This window comes from Geotrypetes seraphini, chromosome 9 (genome assembly GCF_902459505.1).
Source record: "Geotrypetes seraphini chromosome 9, aGeoSer1.1, whole genome shotgun sequence".
In the NCBI taxonomy this organism is placed as follows: domain Eukaryota; kingdom Metazoa; phylum Chordata; class Amphibia; order Gymnophiona; family Dermophiidae; genus Geotrypetes; species Geotrypetes seraphini.
This window is the reverse complement of record NC_047092.1, coordinates 118,484,127-118,503,875: the sequence shown is the minus strand read 5'-3', so window position 1 is coordinate 118,503,875 and position 19,749 is coordinate 118,484,127. Positions and strand designations below refer to the sequence as shown.

The following is a 19,749-nucleotide window of genomic DNA, read 5'->3' as shown; positions in this document are numbered from 1 at the left end:
GACCCATAGTAAACACGCGAGGGTCCCTTTTAGAACCCTTGTCAAAATTTATAGATGTGTTTTTGAAAAAAGAAGTAGTTAAGATCCCCTCGTATCTAAAAGATTCCTCCCACCTTCTTAGACTTTTGGTTCATAATACTCAAATATCATCTGTTACTTTTTTAGTCACCCTGGATGTAGTTTCTTTATATACTAAGATCCCACAACAGGGAGCTTTAGATATAGTTAAAGAGGTATTGAACAAAAGGGAGGGCACACAAAGAATCACTACAGAGTTTCTTATGACTCTGACCCAATGGGTGATCAAAAACAATTATTTTGAATTTGAGGGTGTCTTTTATCAACAGACTCAAGGAGTGGCCATGGGGGCGACTCTAGCCCCCTCAGTGGCCACCCTCTATATGAGTAAATTTGAGGAAAATGAAATCTACCCTTCTACTTTTTTCAAACACATTTTGCTATGGAAAAGATTTCTAGACGATATTCTATGTCTCTGGCAGGGTACTGAACAAGAACTATTACAATTTCTGGGATGGATAAATACGAGAGACCCTCATCTCCAGTTTACTCCCACATATCATGAGAATACCATTGAATTTTTGGACATACAATTAATTAAACAAGACAGTCAACTGAATACAAAACTGTTTAGAAAATCAATTTCCCGTAATGCACTCCTCCACTTTTCTAGCTACCACCCCTATCATCTGAAATTCAACCTCCCGGTTAGTCAATTCCTTAGAGTAAGAAGAGTTTCTTCAGACATTAAAGAATTTAAGAGAGCGGCTAATGAACTGCGAGAGAGATTCCAAACTCGTGGTTATCCAGAGAAATCTATCCGCTATGCATATATGCGAGCTAAATATGCGAATAGAGAACTTTTATTGCAGGAAAAAACTGAAGTTGAGGAAATAGATAAACTTATATGTGTATTACCTTACTCTGAGGCAGGGAAGGAACTGATAAGCCAAATAAAACATCACTGGCCAGTTTTACAACTTCATGAAATTTTTACCGAGATTCCTATGTTCTCTTTTAAAAGAGGAAAAACTATTGGCCAAACATTGTACCAACAAAAGAGGGGTACAGGAAATAAAAATGTAATAGGAAATCACGGTAAATGTGGCAGTTGTCAATGGTGTGTGAACACCATTGAGGGTACAACATGGACAGACCCTCAAACAAAGAAAAGAATAGTAGCCTCAGGACATACAAATTGTAAAACTGAAAAAGTGGTCTATGTGTTGATCTGTCCTTGCAACTTGGTCTATGTAGGGCGTACGTCTCGAGCTATTCATATAAGATTGAATGAGCATAAATCAAGAATTAAAACTAGAACGTTACAAGCCCCTATAGTAGAACACTGCATTCGTCAACAGCATGAACCAAACCAGTTGAAGTGGAGAATAATTGATCAGCTAACGGAAGGGAGGGAGGGAGTGGTAAATGTGGAAGAGATGTTAAATTATAAAGAACAGCGATGGATCTATGTTTTAAACACAGTATCCCCTTACGGGCTTAATAATGAGCTGGAATGGATGTCGCTAGTCTAACCATGCATTTAGAATACCTTTTAATATGGAGGATTCTGTTAGATAAGATACAAATTAATAAATAACTGTACGGGGCTGTCTTTTACGCTGGAGTTTACGTCATTACGTATCCTCGGGCTTATCAGATGGCCCTAGATATTTAAATGAAAAAACGCTGCCGCTTCCGGTGTAAAGAATTGGCGGTTACAGTGGTAGTCGGTGGTAAAGAGGTAAGCAGTAAGCTAGGATGTCGGTAGAGCGATAGCTAGCTATCTATAGGAAGAGCTTTTCTTCTATTTGTAAATAAATTTACTTATAAAAGCTATTAACATATGGCTATGCCGGTTATACTTGCAGGGATGAAGCCTTGAAAAAGCTATCTCGGCGAAACATGTCGGCTTGGACATCCCTTATAAACGCTGACATCTCAAGCCAAGCAGACTTAGCCACAGTTTTAAGCTAAGTATAAAAAAACATATATAAAAATATAAATAAATAAAATAAAAAGTCTAAAAATATTTAGCTCTAAAAAGATTATGAGACCCAGTGACGAGCAGACACGTAAAGCTCAGGACAATGAAAAGTTTGAGTCCTGAGTGGTGCCACTGAGGGTCGGTAAAAATTACAATATGGTTGCTTGTTTAGCAGGAAAGAAAGTATTTCTTAGCTAAATCTTTGTTATATGAAGTAAGCACCTAGATTTATATACAGTGCTTTGGGTTTGAATCATTGGAAGAACATCATTTAACTTAATGGTGATCAGTTCTTCTTTCACCCCTCCCGACATGCATGTTTCAACAAGGAATATAAATACTACCGTATTTTCACGCAAATAACGCGCACCCGTATAAAACGCGCACACGGGTATAGTGCGCAGAAATCACGATGATATGTACAAAAACTTTGGTATACCGCGCTCACGGGTATACCGCGCATGCTGCCCGACGCTCCTTTCGCCCGCCCTGACTTTCCGACTCTCCGTTCACCCCCCCTGACTTCCGTGCACTGTCCCCCCTTGAAGGTCTGTCCCCATCCTGAAAGCCTGATGCCCCCCCCCGACGTCCGATACATCCCTCCCCCCGAAGGACCGCCGACTCCCCAACAATATCGGGCCAGGAGGGAGCCCAAATCCTCCTGGCCACGGCGACCCCCTAACCCCACCCCGCACTACATTACGGGCAGGAGGGATCCCAGGCCCTCCTGCCCTCGACGCAAACCCCCCCCCCCCCCCCCCCCCCCCAAGAACCTCCGACCGCCCCCCCAGCCGACCCGCGACCCCCCCTGGCGACCCCCACGACCCCCCCACCCCCCTTCCCCGTACCTTTGGTAGTTGGCCCAGAAGGGAGCCCAAACCCTCCTGGCCACGGCGACCCCCTAACCCCACCCCGCACTACATTACGGGCAGGAGGGATCCCAGGCCCTCCTGCCCTCGATGCAAACCCCCCCCCCCCCCCACGCCCGCCCCCCCCCAAGAACCTCCGACCGCTCCCCCTGCCGACCCGCGACCCCCCTGGCGACCCCCACGACCCCCCCACCCCCCTTCCCCGTACCTTTGGTAGTTGGCCGGACAGATGGGAGCCAAACCCGCCTGTCCGGCAGGCAGCCAACGAAGGAATGAGGCCGGATTGGCCCATCCATCCTAAAGCTCCGCCTACTGGTGGGGCCTAAGGCGCGTGGGCCAATCAGAATAGGCCCTGGAGCCTTAGGTCCCACCTGGGGGCGCGGCCTGAGGCACATGGTCGGGTTGGGCCCATGTGCCTCAGGCCGCGCCCCCAGGTGGGACCTAAGGCTCCAGGGCCTATTCTGATTGGCCCACGCGCCTTAGGCCCCACCAGTAGGCGGAGCTTTAGGATGGATGGGCCAATCCGGCCTCATTCCTTCGTTGGCTGCCTGCCGGACAGGCGGGTTTGGCTCCCGTCTGTCCGGCCAACTACCAAAGGTACGGGGAAGGGGGGTGGGGGGGTCGTGGGGGTCGCCAGGGGGATCGCGGGTCGGCTGGGGGGCGGTCGGAGGTTCTTGGGGGGGCGGTCGTTGGGGGGGAGGGGGGTTTGCGTCGAGGGCAGGAGGGCCTGGGATCCCTCCTGCCCGTAATGTAGTGCGGGGTGGGGTTAGGGGGTCGCCGTGGCCAGGAGGGTTTGGGCTCCCTTCTGGCCCGATATTGTCGGGAAGTCGGCGGTCCTTCGGGGTGGGGGTGCGAGTGGTCCTGCCGGGGGGGGGGATATATCGGACGTCGGGGAGTCGGCCGGGCAAGAGGGCTTGGGCTCCCTCTTGCTCCGATCGTGGATGCGGGTGCAGGTGGGAGCGCGTGCGAGCGGTCGTTCGGGGTGGGGGTGCGAGCGGTCCTGCTGGGGGGGGTGAATCGGGCGTCGGGCGGGGTGGGAACTATGTTTTAAAACTTTTGTATACCGCGCTCACGCATATAACGCGCGAGGGGTATGCGCGGTAGGTAAAAACGCGTATAACGCGCGCGTTATATGCGTGAAAATACGGTACTCTTTAGAAGTTTTACATTTTATAAACTGCACTTCAATAAAGATTGGACTCATGAAGAGTTTAGCAACCGGCAGTATAATGCCTGGATGCAGTCTGAAAGTCCATACAATTAAAAAATGAATATTGCCTAAGAGATTACATATATGTAAATACAATATGCTCTGTAGGTGAAGAAGTCATAAAAGAGATATAGAAAGACCTTAGACAATACAATTATATTGGCACTGTCATCTTGACATAGGGACACTGGATCATCTGTTGTTCTATTGTCGTTTGATACTCAATTTTTAGAAGTCTATATGAGGACATATTAATTTGATTCTGGAGAGTGCGGTTCCGCTGTCATATGAAGTGGTAATCTGTGGGACGTTGTTATCTCCTACTCCACCAATAGATAGACATAAAAGCAGATTACTTTGTATAATGACCGGGGTAGCCATGCAAATCTATATATATATAAAATCGGAGGTATATATATGTGTATGTATGTGTGTGTGTATGGGCCGTGATCACGCAAAAACGGCTTGACCGATTTGAACGAAACTTGGTATGCAGATCCCTCACTACCTGGGATGATATGTTCTGGGGGTCTTGCAGCCCACCTGCACACGTGGGCGGAACTACAAACATAAAATCAGATTTCACCCATTCATGTCAATGGAAAAAATGTAAAAAGCTGCCATTCTCACAGTAATTCAAAAACGGCTTGACCGATTTGAACGAAACTTGGTATGCAGATCCCTCACTACCTGGGGTGATATGTTCTGGGGGTCTTGCGGCCCACCTGCACACGTGGGTGGAGCTACAAACAGAAAATCAGATTTCACCCATTCATGTCAATGGAAAAAATGTAAAAAGCTGCCATTCTCACAGTAATTCAAAAACGGCTTGACCAATTTGAACGAAACTTGGTATGCAGATCCCTCACTACCTGGGGTGATATGTTCTGGGGGTCTCTCGGCCCACAACTCTATGTTGCTTGCTCAAGGGTGGGTTCACCCAACAATTTATATGTTCTTGCTCCTGGAGGTGAAACTAAAAATGTTGTTTATAATCACGTTTTGCGTTAGTTGTATTGTATTCATTTTGTCAAATATTTCACATTATAATTTGAATATTGTACTTTTTATTAAGCTGTAAAAAAAATAATTTCATTCACCACTATAAAGTATCTTTATTTGATTCCATTTACAGTGTTTTGCTATAATTAAATACCCGTGCAACGCCGGGGCATCAGCTAGTATTCACTAAAAATTGGAAGAACTTTGACCGATTAAATTTCACTTTTTGGTGGAATTCATTATGCTTGTGTTATAAATACGAGAAAATGAATTCTGAACTAATGGGTAATAACAAGTTGTTTAATCTGACATGGACCAATTTTATTAATTTTAATTAAATGGTTTATTCCCCTATTACTGGTTTGATTTGCACATCCAAGGAAGGGGGGTAGGTGGAAGGGAGAGGGATCTTCTATTAGGATTTGTTTATTAACTACATGTATGTACTGGTGTATGGTTTTATTGAATACATTGGAATCAGGGTGGGTGGGAGGGGGTGAAAATGGTTTCTCATGTATTTATTGATAGATGTAAGTGCTGTTTTTCAAATTACTTGTATGTATTCCTTTATGCACTGTTTTTAAACTGAAAAATGAATAAAGATATTTTTTAAAATAAAAAGGATAGTGGGCTGGTCTGCTAGTGCCTTGCTTTGAATTTTAACCAAGCCTGTCTCACATTCAGTATTTGGGGGAACAGAGTTGTCCTGCTTAGCAGGTGTGTGACAGTGTATAGAATGCAAAGCACAACACTTAGGGCTCCTTTTACAAAGCCGCGCTAGTGGTTTTAGCGCATGCACCAGATTAGTGTGAGCTATAGTACGCACTAGCCGAAAATCTACCGCCTGCTCAAAAGGATGTGGTAGCGGCTAGCACGCGGGGCAATTTAGCACGTGCTATTCTGTGCGTTAAGGCCCTAGCACGGCTTTGTAAAAGGAGCCCTAAGTGACAAAGAAACTCGTGTTTTAAAATAACAGTGTTATAATATTTGAGATTAGTTTTAAAAGATCAGATTTTTACTATCCCCTAAAGAAGGATATAAAAATACTCGAGAGGGTGCAGAGATGAGCAACGAAGCTAATAAAGGGCATGGAGAACTTGGAATATGAGGAACGACTCAAGAGACTGGGATTGTTCTCCCTCGAGAAGAGGAGACTGCGAGGGGATATGATCGAGACTTTCAAAATACTGAAAGGAATCTACAAAATAGAGCAGGAAAAAATAATTTACAATGTCTAATGTGACATGGACAAGAGGAAATGGGCAGAAGTTAAGGGGGGACAAGTTCAGGACAAATATCAGGAAGTTCTGTTTCACGCAACGAGTGGTGGACACCTGGAATGCTCTCCCAGAAGAGGTAATTGCAGAATCCACCATTCTAGGATTTAAGGGTAAGTTAGATGTGCATCTCCTTAAGAGTGGCATAAAGTAACATGGGTAAGCTAGACACACATCTTACGAGAAGCTTAGAGTGATATGGGGTCTAAAACTATGACAGGGTACACCTGGCGGGGCCTCTGCGTGTGCGGATCGCCGGACTTGATAGACTTAGGGTCTGTTTCGGAGATGGCACTTCTTATGTTCTTATGCAGGCAATTGATGCCGAAACACAGCCCATGTTGGGTTCATCAGTAAAGAACTTTTGATTATCCCATGCTTGATTGCCCTTGGTTCTTTTTGTGATTCTGTCTCTGTGCTGTGAACTTTGATCATCTTCTTGTTGCCTTATTGTATCAAGGAAGGTAGCAGTGGTAGTGTGTGGAGTTTTGATGTATAGGTTAAAGTCTCTCATCAGTAAGGTGACCAAATGTTCAATTTTGAACGTATTTTTAGATCCCCTGTCCAGTTGTCCCCACACACAGTTTTGGGACGCCGAACTATTCCGTTTTCAGGGACAGCGTCCCGAAGATGTGCATGGGGCCAACGGGACAGGTGATCGCTTCCTGTCCCTCCCTGCCGCACGCAATAAAAAAGCCTCCCTCCAGTGCCCGATTCAAACCCCCCTGGTCTGCCACCACTGCTGCTCTCCTTACCTCCCTCCAGCGCTGATTCAAACCCGCTGCCACTGCTGCCAATTGCCGCCCAGAAGCCTTCTTCCCGACATCAATTCTGATGTCAGAGAGAACATTCCGGGCCAGCCAGGAATGCCCGACGGGAGAAGGCCCAAAGCAACCCGTTTAGATTGCTGCCACAATGCTGCCGTTTGGAAGAAGGTAATGGTATGTCAGTATCACGGTTGGCGTGAGGATGGAGAGATGGAAGGGGAGGGAGAGATGGAAGGGTCAGTAGGGGGAGAGGCACGGGGGGTGGGGTGCGCTGCTGCCGGCAAATCCAGCACTTCAACTAGGGCTTATTTTTGGGGTAGGGCTTATAATAAGATCTACCCCGAAAATCATGCTAGGGCTTATTTTTGGGGTAGGTCTTATTTTCGGGGAAACATGGTACTACTACTACTACTGAGATCTATAGAGCAGCCACTTGGTCATCTCGCCATTCATTTTGAAAATATTGATGTGGCAGCTCATTTGGAGCATCAGTGTTGAAGGCACAGCTCCAGTTACCCACCGGTGATGAGATCTGCTTTTGAACATTCCACTGATCTGAAATAGTGGGAAGGACACTATGGAAGAAGAAATTAGGTCTTACCTGATCATTTTCTTTCCATTAGTCCTTCACACTTTTCCAGAGGCCTGCGCTCTTTTGGTATGTGGGAGCTGCTGTTTGCTCGTTGTTCATCCTTCCTCTCTTGGGAGAGGTGGTCAGCCTGCCTTGCACGGAAACAAATAATAATAAAGAAAACAGAAAGCAAGAAATAGGGAGGATGAATCAGGGTATGTTGGAATTTTTGTTTGGCTCATGATTCTTGGGTTTCCTCTGCTTGTCTATGAGAATACTGAGAAGCTGTGGGGTCGGGTAGAACCTATATCATATAGCTTAGTTATGTTTCTATGTCCACCTGCTGGTCAATGGACATAACTATCCCATTAGTCTGGAATAGTGAAAAAGACTAATGGAAAGAAAATGATCAGGTAAGACCTAGAAACTTAGAAACATGATGACAGATAAAGGCTAAATGGCCCATCCAGTCAGCCCCTCTGCAGCATCCATTATCTTTTCCTCTGCCTAACAGATCCCATGTGCCTGTCCCATGCTTTCTTGAATTCAGACATTGTCTCTATCACCTCTACTGGGAGACTATTCCATGCATCTACAACCCTTTCTGTAAAAAAGTATTTCCTTAGATTACTCCTGAGCCTATCACCTCTTAATTTAATCCTATGTCTTCTCATTCCTGAGCTTCCTTTCAAATGAAACAGAATCACCTCATGCACATTTATGCCACTTAGGTATGGATGTCTCTATCATATCTCCCCTCTCCTGCCTTTCCTCCAAAGTATACAGATTGAGATCTTTAAGTCTGTCCCCGTATACCTTATGATGAAGACCACTGACCATTTTATTAGCTTTCCTCTGGATACACTCCATCTTGTTTATATCATTTTAAAGGTGTGGTCTCCAGATTCTTTTTTTTTTTGCACATCTTTGTAAATCTTTATTAAATTTCCAAACTACCATAGTGTAAACAAACAATTTCAATATACATGTGTACACGAAATGCACATTAAACTTATAGACATTAATGTACAACTATTTCCCCCACCCCCCACCAAATAATCAGAAAAAGTACATACCTACAGGAAACCCTCCATATATTCCCCAAATGAAATTCCAATAGAAAACCCTCCCCCCTCCCTGGATGTGTATGCTTAAGGGTCAATAAAATAAAATCAGTTATCATTCCTTACAGAACTTAGTCAATGGTTCACAAACATCCATAAATTTCTTATACCGTCCCTGTTGTACAGCCATCGAACGTTCCATTTTAAAAGTATAACAGAGATTCCCACCAGAAAGTGTAATTCAATCTATCACAGTTCTTCCAATTTCTCAAAATAAGTTGTATGGCAACTCCTGTCATTATAAAGAGAACTCCTGTCATTATAAAGAGAAGTTTATTATTTCATGTAGATATTTGGCTTTTAGCTCTCATTAACATATCAAATAGGATGGTATCGTACATCAATGCCACTGGATTTTCTAATATATTGTTCACTTGACCCCAAATAGATCTCCAAAATTTAAGTATCAAGGGACAATAGTATAGTAAATGATCCAAAGTCCCAGCTTCAAGATGACAATGCCAATATTCTAAATGAGGTCTAATGCACAACATAGGCACATGCATTTAGGCCAAGAAAACCCTGGCATAAATGGGGTGCACCTAAAAAGAAATGCCTAACGCCACTGAGGAGGCACTAAGCTTGGTTTTATAAAGTGTGCCTAACTTTTATAGGATTGCGCTTAGTGCTACAAAACTTGGCACTGATTTTTTAGGTGACATATAAAATTTGGGCCAAAATGTAAAACAAGATTTCGTGTTTTAGTTTTTCCTTAAATATATCAGTTTAGCTGATATCTTGTTTCATGCAATGACAAACAGACAAATTCTCTGAGATCCTGCATGTGTTGGAGAATATCTCAGTGCTGCCAAAGCAGATGTTGGTGTTTTGTTAAGTGCTTTCTTCCTTTCCTGAACCTTAAAGGGAATTGTATAGCATTCCACCAAATGTTTCCAGCCTCTTAAGTACAATCTGACTTTGCAGCTAGAGTCATTACTGAGAGCAGAAGCTATGCAAGAAGACAGTGAAGTTGCAGTGGCAGAGCTCAGGCGCAAATTTGAAGATGATGAGAAGGCATACAAGCGCAAACTGGCAGCTTATCAAGAAGGGCAACAGCGTCAGTCCATACTGGTCCAGAGGCTACAGAGCAAAGTAAGCATAAACACTTCACAATAAGATTTAGATTCAGAAACAGAGATGTTCATTGTTGGACAGGTAAATTGAAAAGTGGCACAGGAAAGTGTTGTTGACCTTTGCCAAAAGAGAAAAAGAAGGCAGAAATGTGTATACTGTAGAGAGCATAGTGTGAAATAATACTTCCCTTATCATTCACCAAAGGAAAACTGTTTAATTTTTAACAGCAAAATACACAGATGCTGATACAAAAAAAAATAAAGCCTACATGCATGGGAATTAAGATATCTCACTTCTTTCCCACATCTCCATTCTAAGAGCTCTACAATGTTAGCATATAAGGAAATGATGTATTGTCATATTGCTTATAATTAACAGATTTAAGTAGTAGTCAATCAGCTTGTTACTTCCCTTCTACTCCCTCCTCTTCATATTTAACCATACTTAATTAGGGAGCAATTTTCTATGGGCTGCATAGTTACAAAACACACTTGAACTTTTAAAGCATCAACTTACTTACTTTGTAGGTAAGTAAAAATTAGCTTATGAATATGTGGCATGTGCTTGATATTTGTGTCAGCATCCAAACAGAGGCAAAATAGTATGGGGCTCATAATCAAAAGTTTAAAACGTCCAAAAACCAGCCTAAGTTGGCACTTGGATGTCCTAATAGCAAGGACGTCCAACTGCCAATAATCAAAATCAACTTTCTGGACATTCAGCAGCACCTTCAAAGCTGCTGTGCGTCCAGAGAGCAAAGGGGTGTGTTGGGAGGTGTGTTATGAGCAGGAATCGAGCAGGCTTCAATCTGGACGTACCCCAGCCATAATTAAAACTTTCCTAGAGGGAACTTAAACGCCGGCAGGTAGACTTGTTTGAGTTGCGTCTAAGTTCCACAAAGGTGCCCAAACTGACAAGAACACCACTGGAGGATTTAAGGCATGACCCCCCCTTACTCCCCTAGTGGGAGAGAATGAGAGCCAGAAGGTCTTGAGCATGCGCAGATGCTCAAGGCCCAGCCCAGGCAAGAGGCGAGATCTTCGTTCACTGACACCGGCACATCCTATGGGTTGGTGCTGCATGCCGGTGCCAGATGGAGTAAGGGGCTTGTTTGGGCGGGTGGGGGTTGCCGCTTTCAGCATGGGGGTGCGATGCCGGTTCTCAGGGGAGGGGCGTTCGCCGGCTGGAGTGATGCCATTTCTAGTGGAGGTGGGGTGGAGCAGCGCCGGTGGCCTCGTGGGGGGGGAGATGGAACCAATCAAGTGAATTTCCCTTACTTCCTAAGGGGAAACTCACTTTGATATATGAGCAATTTGGTTTACAAGCATGCTTCTGGAATGAATTATGCTCGTAAACCAAGGTTCCACTGTATTTGTAACCAGCTTGTCCAGCCTATCAGCAATTTTCATAATTGTCTCCCTAGTTCTAGATCCTATGGTTCTCATTGATATTTCTGCACATTTTTTTCTCCTCTTTCCATGTTCTCCATTTCTGTATTCCTCTCCCCACTCCCCACTTTTCCATACTCTTTCCATTTTTTCCTTTCCATACTCTTTCCATTCTTTCCACTTTCTGCCTCTCTTTTACTGTAACTCTCCATTTCCCACTTTTTCCTCATCCTCTATCACTTTACAAACATCTTTCTTCTCCTCCCCATTTCCTTCTCCTCTTACAGGTCCTGCAGTATAAGAAGAGATGTGGACAAATGGAGCAGCAACTACTGGAAAAAACGTCTGAATCTGAACAGCAGAAACTGACAGTCAGTATTTACCCTAAAGTTTGTCATTGCACCATTCAGCATTGAGCAGGTTTCCCATCATAGTTTTAAGACGATCTAAAAAAATAACTTTGAACCTGCCATAATGAATGATCCAAATCCTCAGAGAACCTCCCTCTTTTATTTCATTGAAAATTTAAAGTTAATTGATTATGGAGTGAAGATGTGGTCTATTGGCATAAAGAGTAATTTTATAACAGAGCATCTAACTGTGAAGGCTCACGGGCAGATATGTTATGCCTATTTTACAAAGGCTCACCAAAACATCTCATCAAAAGAATCTATTACTACAGTGGCTAAACTCAAGTCATAAAATTGTATACCGGTACTTGAGAATTTACTTAGCCAATTTCTTTATCAGCCCAAGATTTTCTAACAATTTGCTTACAAATTCATATATTCCTAATATAGTTGTAGCTTATACATTTAAATCAAAACTACTCATCTTTAGCTGCAATATTCTCAAACAGGAACTGCCAACATTATATCATATTTCGCCATTGGCTGTGTCAAGGTATGTTCCCTATAAGAAACCAGTCAAAAGTTATTTTCTAATCATTCTTAAATACTAAGGGGCTCATAATAATAAAAAAAAAAAACCATCTAAAAAGTGACCTAAATGGGTACTTGGACGATCAAAAAGCCTGATCGTCCAAGTACCCATAACCAAAGCTGGTTTTTGATGTATCTAAAACCAGTTTAGGCCATTCCCTTGCCTCTAAATGCATAAAGCAAAAAGAGGCGTTTTTAGAGGAGGGGAAAGGGCGGGAAGTGGGCCGACCTAGACCTAGGCGTACAGCAGGTATAACCAAAGATTTTGACAGGTTGCCTAGTCAGCATTTATACGTTTTGACTTAGACCAAGTCAAAACAGGTATAAGTGCCGAAAAAGGGCCTGTGATCAGCTCAGCAGCCCGGCAACCTACCACCCACCCCAGCAACCATCGCAGCAGGAGAGATGGCTCATCTCCCCTGCAGTGATGATGATCAGCCCTCTACCCGAACTGCCATGACCCAAGGCAGGAGAGATGCCCAATCTCTCCTGTCGCGGTTTGTGACAGTTTGGGTAGAGGAGTGATCGTATCGTGGCAGGGGAGACAGCCAATCTCTCCTGCTGCTATAACGATCCCGAAGTGCCGTCAACTGCAGCACTTCAGATTGTTATCGCGGCAGGAGAGATGCATTACCCCCCGACAACATTGGGCAGGAGGGAGCCCAAGCCCTCCTACCCAGACGACCCCCACCCCGCCGACTACGATCAGGCCAGGAGGGAGCCCAAGCTCTCCTGGTCCAGCGACCCCTCAGTGCCCGACAGCGATTGAGCCAGGATGGAGCCCAAGCCCTCCTGGCCTGGCGACTACGATCGGGCCAGGAAGGAGGCCAAGCCCTCCTGGCCTAGTAACACCTACCCTGGCCGAGAACGATTGGGCCAGGAGGGAGCCAAAGCCCTCCTGGCCCGGCGACCCCCACCCCGGCCGACTACGATCTGGGCAGGACGGAGCCCAAGCCTTCCTGCCCAGGCGACCCCCCTACCCCCACATCCCCACTAAGATATGAATAGGAGGGACCCCAGGCCCTCCTGCCCTTGATGCACCCCCCTCCCACGATCGCCCCCCCCGAACTCCCAATCGGCCCCCCCACCCACCGACCCGTGAGACCCCCCTGCCGACCACTCGACCCCCCACCCCCAATCCCCCTCCCCGTACCTTTAAACATAGTTGGACGGACGGATGGGTCCCAAGCCCATCCGTCCGGCAGGCCCATCATCCCTCGAATGGCGGGCCTTAGGGCCTGATTGGCCCAGGCAGCTCAAACCCCTCCCACAGATGGGGCCTGAGGTGCCTGGGCCAAATAGAATCAGCCCAGTAGCCTTAGGCTCCTCCTGTGGGCGAGGCCTTAGGCACATGGTCCCAACCCGGCCCATGTGCCTAGGGCCTCACCCACAGGAGGGGCCTAAGGCTACTGGGCCGATTCCGGTTGGCCCAGGCACCTCAGGCTCCATCTTCATGGGATGAATCTGCAAGGATTGTGCAAATTTGGCATTTCAGGAGTGTTCTTGTGCCACATACTGCGTGGCACACCTAGGAGGGGCGGCAGCACAAAGCTTATCCTCTCCCCTGGTCAAGCAGGTGACAAAGCTCTCAGCTAGCCCTGTGGGCAGCCTTCTTAATTTTTTGCGCTCGGCATGGCTTATAGTATGTGCACATGGCTATGGTCCATCCGCAGCCTCTGAAATGCATGGTTAAGCCATCAGAAAGTGTCTATGCACCCCAGGAGCCAGAGACTTTCTCAGAGTTTCTGAAACAGTTGTAAAAATGTTTTTAAAAAATTCAAAGCAGGCGTTCTTCCCCTGTACAGTCCCGCTTTGAATCCTCTGTGTCTTCCAGTGGCGTTGCTTCCAGGGCATGTCCTTGTCTCAGTCAGCTGTGGTTCCTGCTCTGTCTGATCCTGGTCTTTATGCTGATGACTAGCTTGCTGACCCCTTATTTCAAGGTGCAGTGCTTCCAAGAATGGGGAACCAGGAACTGTATGCTAGATCTTTGGATCCTTTAGGGGCTTTATGACTTGGGGATGATCCCTCAAGTTCTGTGCCTCTTTCAGTCTGTGGCTTTGCCGGATCATATTTCCGAGTCTTTGCAGGACTTTCATTTGGTCACTCAGCTGGTTCCATCTTCTTCTCCTGGCTTTGTGGTATGTGATCGCAGTCTTCCACCTTTCCCTGGCACCCTGATAAGTGCATTTTTTTTAAATATCAGAGCAATGTGCTCTTCTGTTAGAGAGGACCATGTCTCGCTTGTACCTTCTGGCACTGGAATGCACACAGGTTCTAAATCAGCCTTAAGTGAATTCTTTGGTTATGCAGGCATCTGTCTGCACTTCTCTGCCCATGGAAAGTGCTGCAGTGCTTACAGATGTGCCGTACCGCCATGTGGACATTATCCTCCAGAGGCTTTTTGATGCAGCAGCTTTGGTGCTTTCAGGCTGCTTTGGCGGCATCTGTTGTCACCAGTGCCTATCTGTCTCACCTCCGCACCCTAGAGAGTGAGGCCGTAGATTCTCCTCCTCAATTTCTTTTGGTTGGGTCAGCTTTTGTGGATGCCACTTTCTATGCCTTATGCGTGTTTTGGCGTTTTCCATTTCTGCCCGCAGAATTCTCTGGTAATTCCATTTCCAAAAGTTTCTTTTGTGAGACTTCCCTTTTAGGGCTGGTTAGATTTGTGGTGTTCAGTCACCCTAAGACACTGCCTGATAGCAGTCCCAAATCCTGTAGGGGTTCTGGTCACTCTAATTTTCATGGCTCCAGGTATTCCAGCACCACAACTCAGACCAGAGCTCCTGGCAGTGGTGCTCCAGTTACAGACAGTGCCCTTTGGCACTCGGCCTATGCTTCCTGCCAGGAAGGCACACTGTGCTAGGCTGGGATACCCCCCTCTAGAGATAGGGGGGTTCCTGCCAGCTTGGGTTTGCATTACATCCGACATATGGATTCTGGACTTTATTTGGTCGAGCTGCGATTGGGAATTCGCCTGGCCTCTGATCAATTAGTTTGTGGAATCTCCCACAGGGTGCCCAGATAAGGCACTTCACTTGCAAACCACTATACAGCGCTTGCTAGATGCTCAAGTTCTAGAGCAGGTGCCACCCGCAGATACTGCATATGCTTTATTGTGCCACTGAATGGCTCCGATGGCTGGAGGCCTATTCTGGAGCTGCAGCACATACATGAGGTTCTCAAGATTCCGAGTTCTCACATGGAAACAGTGTGATCTTAAAAGGTCACTTGAACACACAAAGTCAGAGGCGTGAAGAAAGTACAAGAGGTTTATTTACAGCTTACAAGAGTGCCAGAAACAGGAAATGCACGGACCTTTATGCCCTTTTCACAAACTAATATATGCAAAATCTACAACTTCTCATTTGTTACTTCTATAACTTTTCTACAATTATTATTGGTCCTAAACCAGCACTTGTGATAGGTTCATAGTCCTATAGGAAGCTAGTTCATTTACCTGATTATCTAAGCCTTGCAGTTCTAAATGTTACATGTTCAGGAGGGCAGGGTACATCATGGCTCAAACTCTTATCTATTTAGTTTACAATGTGGTAAGGCAGGGACATACATTCCAAGCAGATGATGTCAGCAGATTGTACACTGTTTCCAGCTATGTAGGCCAGAGCAGTATTTCAAACAACAGTTAACCATTTCATGACCCTACAATCTGTCACAGCAGCGGTGGCCCCTGGAGAGTCCCTTGCCTCTCTGGATTCATAGGGGCATTCTTGCACATTCTCATCTTTCCAGCCCACCGCAGAGACTTGTGGTTTCATGTTTTGCATGCACATTGCAAATTTTTGGCTCTGCCCTTTGGCCTAGCAATGACTCCTCAATCCTTCGCTGAGGTGCTGGCAGTCTTAGTGGCTTCCTTAAGTAATATGGGTCTCTTAGTGCACCCTGTCTTGGTCAACCGGCTAATTGGAGCTCCCTCATTGTCTGAGGGTTGACACATGGTGGATCAGATGATCCAGGTCCTAGAGGGCCTTTGTTGGTTTGTGCATTACAGACAGGGCAGTTTCTCCCCCAAGCAGTCTTGGAATATCTAGGTGTTCTCTTCGACACGGCTGCCGGCCGCCTCTGTCTTCCAGGGACCCAAGGACTGATTCTGCATTCCCGATTTCTTCCCTTCTCCAGCTCCTTTGGTATGGGACTTTCTTCAGGTCCTGGGATCCATGGCTATCACGTTGGATGTGGTTCCTTGAGTGAAAGCACACCTTCTTCCTTTGTCTTACTCTTGCTGGGCTCTGCACTGAGATGCGTTACAGACCAGTCTTCCCTGGACTCTGGAGGCTTAGGCCAGCCTTTCTGGTAGCTTTTTCCACAATCGCTATGCAAGGATGTACCACTGCAGATTGCCTCCTGGGTCGAGGTGCTGACAGATGCCAGCCTTCAGGGCTTGGGGAGCCCGACACACTTGGTGTCCCATTCAGGGGTATTGGACACCCTATCAGTAGAATTGGAGCTCAGAACCCTTCAGCTGGCTGTAGTGCGCTAGCAGATGACTCTGAAGGGCCTAGCAGTCAGAGTCTTCTCCGACAGTGCACCAGCAGTAGCATATATCATTTGTCAAGGAGGTGCCAGCAGCAATTCTCTGGATTAGGAGGCCCACCTTCTCTTTCTGTGGGCGGAAATCCACCTCCAAATGGATCTGTAGGGACATTTCATCAACCTACATTCTTTCGGGGAAATAGTCCCCTATTTCCGTCAAGGTGCATTCTAACAGGAGTGGGCCAAAGCTAGCGCTGTTTTACCTGAGGAAATTTGCACAGCGGCAAAATGGTCCTCTATACACCCATTTGCCCTGTTTTGCTGAGTGCATGTGATAGTGAGTCAGGACTCTGCCTTTGGGGTTCTCAGTCTTGAGGGTTGGCGCAGTCAGTCCACCATGGCTTTTTGGGAACTACTTTTGTACGTCTCACTTGTCTACAATATCTCACCTATTGCACTGGAAAAAGAGACTATGTACTTACCTTGGCAAACTATTTTCCAATAGATAGGTGAGACATTCTAGACTCCCGCCCTATACCTGACTATTATCTCAGTTTGTTTCATGTATCTCCAAGTTGTCCATTAGATACCAGTCAGCCCTTCCTTGAGATTTTGTCAGCTGTTTGCAACTGATATTCTCATTTACTCCTTTGAGCAGAGCAGTTATTTATGACCTTGATTGGTCTGGGTGTCTCAACTTCACATTGGTTTGGTGGCCCTTGGTGCTTGGGTACTAACTGTAGGTGGAGCTAAGAAGCTCAGTGAAGTACAGAGGAGGCATTGAGAAAAATCCTAACTAGATTCCTTCTGCAGATGGCACGCGGCCATGGGGACACTACCCACTTGTCTAGAATGTCTCACTTATCTACTGGAAAAGAGATTACCAGGGTAAGTATATCTCTTTTTCCAGGGCCTCCTTTCTATTTACTCTTTTTCTTTTTTTCTCTCCTCTTCTCTTCCTTCCCTATATCCATTTTTCACAATCAACTTTTCTTACTCCTATTCAAATCTGTATACTTCCTTTTCTTTCCCTTCATGGGCATCATCATCTCCGCATCATGGTCATCACCATTTTTTTCCTTCCCTCCCCTGTTATCACATCCCTTGTTTTTTCCATCCCCTTTTTCTAGCATCTGACCTTCTCAAACAACCCCCCACCCCTCCCGCTCAGATTGCACCTCTTTCTCCCAGCAAATCTCCCTGTGTATTTTAACCCTTCTCCACTCAGGGCCCACAATCTCTCTCCCTTTCCTTTCTTCAAAATCTTCCTGTGCTACTGAATCTTCCTTCTCTCCCCTCCATCCGATATCTCTTTCCACCCCCTCTTCCTGCAGTCCGGTATCTCCCTTCTTCCTCCCCGCAGCCTGGTATCTCTCTCCTCCTCCCTCACTTCTTCTGTGATCCAGTATCTCTCTCCTCCACCCTTCTTCTGCTCTAACTTTTTTCTCTCTCTCTTCCTTCCCCCTATTCCCTCCCTCTCCCCCCCCCCCCGGCAGTCTGGTCTTTCTGTCCTCCTTTCCCCTCCCTCCAAGGTTCGGTAATTCTCTCCTTCTTTCTCTGTCCCCCCATGGTTCGGTATCTTTCCTTCCTACCCTCCATAGGCTGCTGGCAGTGCTATCTTGTAAAGCAGGCCAGCCAGCTTCAGAGTCTCCCTATAGCAGTTCCAGCTCACACAATTACTAATTCAAGTTAAGTACATACCATTTTTAGAGGATGACTGACAACTGAATATGTGCATCCACAACCTTGAATCAAATAGATGACACTGGAACATTAAAATTTAATTTGACATACCACCAAAAGTAGTAGCTAAATATTATAGTTAGGACTTTTGAGGTGTTTATACATTGTACATTTAGGTATTTATTTTCCAATTAGTTTTTTTTTTAATTGATTAAAACCTAAAACCAGAAATTCTACTTGTACTATTGTTGAGAAATGGTGCTAGTGCTAGTGCTGGTGCTAGTGCTAGTGTGTGTAATGACTGTATGACACATGACCTACTCTTACTGGAGCAGTGGTCTTCAACTTTGCAACTAAGTTTTAATGCCAAAAAGTGTAAGGTCATGCACCTTGGCAGCAGAAATCCTTGCAGAACTTACACCCTAAATGGTGAGACCTTAGCAAGAACTGCAGCAGAACGGGACTTGGGAGTGATCATTAGTGAAAACATGAAGACTGCCAATCAAGTGGAGAAGGCTTCATCCAAGGCTAGACAAATGATGGGTTGGATCCGAAGAAGTTTCGTCAGCCGGAAGCCCGAAGTTATAATGCCGTTGTACAGATCCATGGTGAGACCTCATCTAGAATATTGTGTACAATTCTGGAGACCACATTATCAAAAAGATGTGCGGAGAATTGAATCAGTTCAGCGAATGACCACCAGCATGGTCTCAGGACTCAAGGACCTCCCGTATGAGGAACTGCTGGGAAAATTGCAGCTGTACTCACTCGAGGGAGAGGTGACATGATCGAGATGTTCAAATATGTCATGGGCCGTATTGAGGTAGAAGAGGATATCTTCTTTCTTAAAGGACCTTCGGCGAAACTCAGGGGTGGGAGATTTCATAGTGACACCAGGAAGTATTTCTTCACCGAAAGGGTGATCGACAATTGGAATAGTCTTCCAATTCAGGTAATTGAGGCCAGCAGCGTGCTGGATTTTAAGAGAAAATGGGATAGGCATGTGGGATCACTTCAAGGAAGAAATTAGGGGGTAGGTTAGTAGAGTGGGCAGACTTGTTGGGCCGTGGCCCATTTCTGCTGTCATCTTCTATGTTTCTATGTTTCTATTAATTTAGTGAATGTGATGATGATGCCCTAGGATGCTAATGGATGTGGTCAGTAGACATTGTGCAAGTTAGGTTTTTAAAACCAAACAAAACATGATTGAATTCAAAAGCTTTGTATTTTTCAATCTCTACAGTATATTATGAGGCCTTTTTACTAAAGCTGTGGCAAAAGTAGTGTTAGCATTCCCTTATTGCCAGTCTTTGCTGCGCACCAAGGCCACTTTTGCCATGACCAAAA

The 19,749-nt window shown here is 45.6% G+C and overlaps 1 protein-coding gene across 5 annotated transcripts in view; it reads left to right on the top strand.

Annotated features, from left to right (window-relative positions):
* Positions 1-19,749, top strand: part of CROCC2 (ciliary rootlet coiled-coil, rootletin family member 2) — a 993,480-nt gene that overhangs the window by 261,232 nt on the left and 712,499 nt on the right. For all 5 annotated transcript variants that reach the window (XM_033959482.1, XM_033959484.1, XM_033959480.1 and 2 more), the window contains 2 exons: positions 9,750-9,917; positions 11,575-11,658. In XM_033959482.1, coding sequence (XP_033815373.1) covers positions 9,750-9,917; positions 11,575-11,658 — 252 coding nt within the window. The remainder of the gene's footprint in view (positions 1-9,749; positions 9,918-11,574; positions 11,659-19,749) is intronic.